The sequence below is a fragment of the Triticum aestivum genome, chromosome 5B (assembly GCF_018294505.1).
Source record: "Triticum aestivum cultivar Chinese Spring chromosome 5B, IWGSC CS RefSeq v2.1, whole genome shotgun sequence".
NCBI classification, from domain to species: domain Eukaryota; kingdom Viridiplantae; phylum Streptophyta; class Magnoliopsida; order Poales; family Poaceae; genus Triticum; species Triticum aestivum.
In genome coordinates this window covers 145,482,302-145,488,374 of record NC_057807.1, presented here as the reverse complement: position 1 = coordinate 145,488,374, position 6,073 = coordinate 145,482,302, and the positions used below count along the sequence as shown (strand labels likewise).

At 51.2% G+C, this 6,073-nt stretch overlaps 1 protein-coding gene across 1 annotated transcript in view; it reads right to left on the bottom strand.

Annotated features, from left to right (window-relative positions):
• LOC123110870 (OBERON-like protein) overlaps nt 1–5,441 on the bottom strand; it is a 10,837-nt gene extending 5,396 nt beyond the window's left edge. The window contains exons 1-2 of the mRNA XM_044531500.1: nt 5,184–5,441; nt 3,532–4,722 (exon numbers count right to left, since the gene is read on the bottom strand). Of these exons, the coding sequence (XP_044387435.1) occupies nt 3,532–4,705 (1,174 nt within the window). The 5' untranslated portion in view covers nt 4,706–4,722; nt 5,184–5,441. The remainder of the gene's footprint in view (nt 1–3,531; nt 4,723–5,183) is intronic.
• Nucleotides 5,442–6,073: the final 632 nt, after the last annotated feature.

The window sequence follows — 6,073 nt, the reverse complement described above, 5'->3', positions numbered from 1 at the left end:
CGGGGGCGGCCGGATGGCGGCTCTCTGGCGCGGAGGCGCGGGTGGCTGCAGATTCGCGGTCAGGCGGGGCGTGCCGGCGCAGGGCGGCCGTGGTGAGCTTCTCGGTCCAGATCTGGATCCGGGGGGCTCCTCCGGCCTGCTGCATGTGGGCAGCGCGTCCTGTCGGCGGCGGCTGGATCCCGGGGCGGCGACCCTGGAAGGTGGCGGCGGGTGAAGCTCGGGCTTCCCGCGGCGGCATGGCGTGGTGCAGTCCCTATCCAAGGCGGATCTGCATCGCCGATCTCGTCGTTTGGCCACGGATTGGTTCAGATCAGAGACGGTGATGAGCGTGCGGGATCCATCTCGGCGGCTCTCGCGGTTTGGTGAGGTGGGGTGGGAGCCCTCCCAGGCTCCAGTGGTGGCGCATTCAGGCAGTGGCTGGTGCGCCAGGGCTCCTACGGTGGCACTGCTGTTGCGGTTGGTTGCCGGATACTAGGCGGCTAGATCTAGGGCTTTGAAGGCGGCCGAGACAGAACACAGGCTGTCGGGTGGATTTCTTGGGACGGATCCGGGTGAAAACTTGGTCTTCGGTCATTGGCCGGAGCCGGTGATGGCGATGCCCTTATCATCGTTTCCTTCATGAAGGCATCATCGAGGTGAAGCTCCCAACCCCACCCAATACCTCCGGGGGAAACTCTAGATCAGTTGATCGGATGAGGGCGGCATTCATGTGTCGTTACCCCCTTGGGGGCGGCATTCTTGGAGATGCACTCGGACTCGAGGGACCAGCGGATGGCATCTACGGTGGAGCGGTGTTTCTTTCTACATATTCATGGCGGCGGTTCTCGACGGCATGGAGCAGTGGAGGCTTGGCGTCAGATGTGTGGCGAGGGACACGCGCAGGAGGTCGACATTGTCTGGCGTCGATGGCAGAGAGGCCTGACAAGGTCGATGCGTCAGTACATGCTTTGAGGATGGATCGAGGGAAGACGGAGGTGACAGCCCTTTACAGCGTGTGCGTGTGGTACTCACTGAGAGTGCGCCGGACCGGAGTGTTACCCAGTCCCGCCTATGTGGCTTGGATGGGGCATCCGGCGTTAGATGTTAGGCTTTCGTGCGATGTTTGTTTGGTATTTGGCCCGGACATTCGGCACCCCTTCATCAAGAGGATAGGAGTAGCGACAGGTGTCGTCTAGATGGTGGCCTCGGGCTTACTGTTGTATTACATTGTAAGGTCTTTGTGAATAATAAATAATATGGCCGCATGCATCACCCAGATGCAAAGGCCGGGAGTGATTCCTCCTTTTCTAAAAAAAATAAAAAAAATGTACCACCATATACACTCCATATAAATTAGACATGTAGGAGTAGGGGTGTTACCTCCGCGCGAGGGCCCCGAACCAGGCTATATCACCGTGTGTTGTTGCACAATCTAGTCCCGGATCTCCATCGTAGCCTTGCTCCCACCTCTCTTAGCCATCCCATGGCATCTGCCGTGCAAATACCACGACAGTGATTATGACGAGACTTCTGCTCCTGTGGCCCATATGACCACTTCTTGTTGTGGCCTCTGTTCGCCACTGGTATGTGTCTCAGCTTGATTTTAAGAATGCCTTTCTTAATGGTGAATTGTATGAGGAGAATGCCTTTCTTAATGGTGAATTGTACGAGGAGATTTACATGCAGGCACCACCTAGGTATTTTGTTCCTAACGGCATGGTCAGCCGTCTTCATCGCTCTCTCTATGGCCTTAAGCAAGCCCCTCATGCCTGGTTTGAGCGTTTTGCCTCTATGGTGATTGCCACTGGATTTTTAGCGAGTGCTCATGATGAGTTTCTTATGTTTGATCTTTGGCCCTCTTCGTTGCATTATTGGGATTGAGGTCTCTTCTACCTCTGATGGCTTTTTTTAGTTCCCAAGAAAAGTATATCAAGGATCTCCTTGCTCGTGTTGCTCTTACTGATGAGCGCACTGTTGAGACTCCCATGGAGCTCAATGTTCACCTCCGTGTTTTTGATGGTGACCCCTTGCCTGATCTATGCTTTTGATGGTGACCCCTTGCCTGATCTGACACATTATCGCCATCTTGTTTGGAGACTTGTCTATCTAGCTGTCACTCGTCGGATACCTCCTATCATGTCCATATTTTGAGTCAGTTTGTTTCTGCTACCACTTTGGTTCACTATAGTCACCTTCTCCGTGTTCTCTGATATCTCTCTGATATCTTCGTGGCACGATTTCTTACCGTCTGTTCTTTCCTCGCTCCGGTTCCTTAGAGGTTCAGGCCTATTCAAATGCTTACGTGGACTAGTGATCTCTCGGATCTCTGTTTAGTTTCTGCTTACTGTGTTTACCTTGGTGGTTCTCTAATTGCTTGGAAGATGAAGAAATAAATTGCAGTTTCCTGTTCGAGTGCAGAGGTTGTGTTGTGAGATATGGCTCTTTTGACGGCAGAGGTGACTAGGTTACGATGGTTACTTCGGGAGTTTGGTGTGTCTGTTACTACACCTACTACACTATTGTCAGACAATACATGCGCTATCAGTATTGCGTGCAACCCTATGAAGCATGAGCTCACCAAGCATATTGGTGTTGATGCTTCTTTTGTGCGCACTGGTGTGCAGGATGAGGTTATTGCTCTTCAGTATGTGCCTTTCGAGTTACAGTTTGCAGATTTCTTAACAAGTCCCAAACTAGATTGTGCACCAAACATTACGAGCATAACATAGTTGCTCGAGATGTCAAAGAAAACCTTTCTTAACAAAATGTCAAAGAAAACCAAAGCCAGCACACAGTACATTCAAAGAACTCTGGAGATATGGGTTTGCATACCATGTCACCCCCCAACAAACTCTTGGGACATGTATATAAGTTGCCATTTTTATAATGGGGCACATACAAGTAATATGAGCTGGACTATAGCATAAAACATTGAAGCACTCGCATTTTAACAAATATACATATATGAATTGAGCCGTAGATTGGTAGGGACTGTTGGCCATTGTGCACCAAACATTGTGATCATATTATAGTTGCTCTGGATGGTAAAGAAAATCTTTCTTCAATAAAATGTCAAAGATAACCAAAACCGGCACACGTTCATTGAAACCGATCGGCATAGGAAAGATAAAAATCACCAAGTTTGTTAAATCAACCAAGAACCGACAGTTACTAAACAACTTGCAGCAGCTTTCTGGCTGAGTTGACCCCACCTTACCGTTATTGAAGCAGTTAACTCCTCATGGTGGTTCAGTCATAAGATATACAATAACATACAATGGAAAACTAAATAATGAAGCAAGTAACCAACAGATTCTTGAAGTGCATGTCTTTGTGCAACAAAGCAACAGATGGCTCATGAATAAACATATATTTTATTGGATAATTTGAATGTCTAGATCAATTTTTGCCGTCTACCTATATGATGGTAAAACATAAGCACATGAATGAATTAGGGGTGGTGAATGGTAATAAGATTACCAAAAACAGTAGAAATAATCAATAAGGGCTACATAGCATCAGAAAATGATGGAGCAACAGAAGTACACAAACCTCGAAGTGCATGCAGTATCATCCTAGGATTGACAGAATCAGGAGAACTATTCCTCAATCTTTCAATCAGATTCGCACATTTCCTGAACAAATTTCTTCCTTTTGGGTCTTCGCTTAGACGAAATATCTTACAAACAAACTCAAGCTCTCGTACTAAGGCATCCCTATCCCAACCAGGAGCACATTGTTGAAACACATCCTTAACCCAACCGAATAATTCTGATGTCTTCTGGCAAGCCTGGCACCTAAAAAGCATTTCGGCATGACCGGTGCCGCTCTTAATTGATTGCCCTGTCCCAATCTGGCCAACACGAATCGCACAGTCGGTGTGCGTCCAATGGGAACAGAAATCGCACCCAACCCATCGGCATGTGTTGACCTCAAAATCAAACTTGTTGCAAATCACACACATGCAAAGGTTGCAAAACCCATTTCTGTTAGCACATACATTGCATCTGCACTCCTCAGCCGGGAGAGCACTCTGGCAAGCAATGTTCCGGCACCTCTTATACAAGAAGACCTCCACCAGGTGGCTTTGGGGAATGGTGACGCTGGGGTGCAAAAACGCCTGGATTCCAGTCTTGATTGCCACGAGGATCTCCAGTTGGACATGATGGGCCATTGAAAGCATAGTTGGTGTCAAATCACCTCTGCCCTGGACAAACTTCTGCAGATACAGAAACTCCTCAATATGATGAGAGCCCCCTGTCCCCTCCAGAATCGACCTGAGCTCATTTTTTATCTCCTCCAGGTGCTCCTCTGGCATTACCTTCATTTTCTCGACAACTAGGTCCACTCTCTCCCGCGCAATCTCCCTCAGTGACACCCTATCGATGCGGGAGCTTCCGCGAATAACCTGCAACTTGGGGATACCATTTCTGATGTCCTTTTCCATCTCCACCTTTTTCACAGCACCGCCACTACTAGCAGCAGCAGCATTGCTATGTTCCGGATCTACAGGCCAGGTCTCCCTCGAACTTGCACTTTCGGTGGCAGAGTCATGGCCCTGGTCAGAATTGGACACAGGTTCCTGCATTTCAGGCGAGCCAACCTGTTCCGACGAGGCCAATGAGAGGGAAGTCTGGAGGCTCGGGGCCCGGGCACCATGGCGAGGCGGCAGCATCCCCTGCGGCGGAGGCTGTTGATGGAAATTCGCACCTGAAGAAGTCCCCATGACGCACAAACTGTAAGCTGCAACAACACAAAGTTCAAACACTTAATACTACATACCAAAATGGTCTAGGGTTGAAAACATAGCATCAGCATAGGACCTATTTGAGCCACTGTGCTCTGCCCCTTGAGCAGCCAAGGGCCGGATCCGAATTAAGCAACGACAAGGTTGATCACAGACCGAATCCAGTACTACAACGGTACCTTCCGCGCATCTCTCAGCGAAGAGACATGTGAATCACGAACCATTCGCCGATTCAGCTAACTTGGACCTAACTTCCCGCTGCGTACGGGGAGCTAGTCGAGACCTGTGAGGAGCTCGCGTAGAGCGCGAGACTGCGCAGGTCGAGTCCACAGCAAGAACCCCATCGATCGAACTAATCAGGACACCCAAACCTCGGTATGTGAGCCCATGGCCTTGCTACTGTATACGGGGACCAAACCCTAGCAGTTGGAACCGAATCTGAAGTCGAGCTGCTTACCTCGGCGCGGCGGAGCGACGGGATCGGCGGCGCGACAGCTCTATCTAATCGGAACCCGGAACGGCGGCGGGTTCGCACCCTTCTTCGTCGCCTCTAATAATTTTTGGTTTTGTGTGCGACAAATGGAGTCCAACCCAACGAAACCAAACGAAACGGAGACGACGACTCGAGCGAACGCACGAAGGGAACCGAGACCGGACGTCGCCGGTGGGGGGAACGGAGGGAGACCGGCTTGACCGGTGGGCGACGCGGGGTTGGAGGTGGGGTCCACCAGCAAACTGAAAGCGAACGGGCACCCGCTCGTCTGTTCAGAGACCCGCAAACTTGCAATGCATGTGATGGTTTAGAGCATCTCCGGCCGTTGGGCCTCCCAGGGCGCCGAAAAAGAGCCCCCTGAGGACGAGCCGGCGCTAGATTGACGCGTGGGGACGACTTAGCTCCCAGTCATCGGCCCACGGGTCGCCTCGGGTACGGCGATGTTGCGTACAAAATATATGCAAACTCGGCGACTTTTGCACGAACACGGCGAAACTTACTTGAAAATTGTAAAAAAACTTAAAACATGCATGAACTAACTTAAAAACGAACTAAAATGCCTAGTCGTTGCCGCCATCGTCGCCGCCATCGTCGTCTACATGTCGAGAAGCCTGTAGAAGCGGGTGTAGTCGTCGTCGTCGTCGTCGTCGCGCCTCGCCCGCGACGTCCCTGCTGCACCCCTCGCTCGGGTCGCCGACAGCGCATGACAGCCCGGCCTCGACCTCGTCATCGCAGTCGATGACGATAACGCCCTCCTCGGCGCGGCGACGATGGGCCTCGGCGCGGCTGCGGGCCTGGGTCTTCAGGTATGCCCGACGCTGGCGGCGCACCTGCTCTCGTCGTCGGGGGCCACC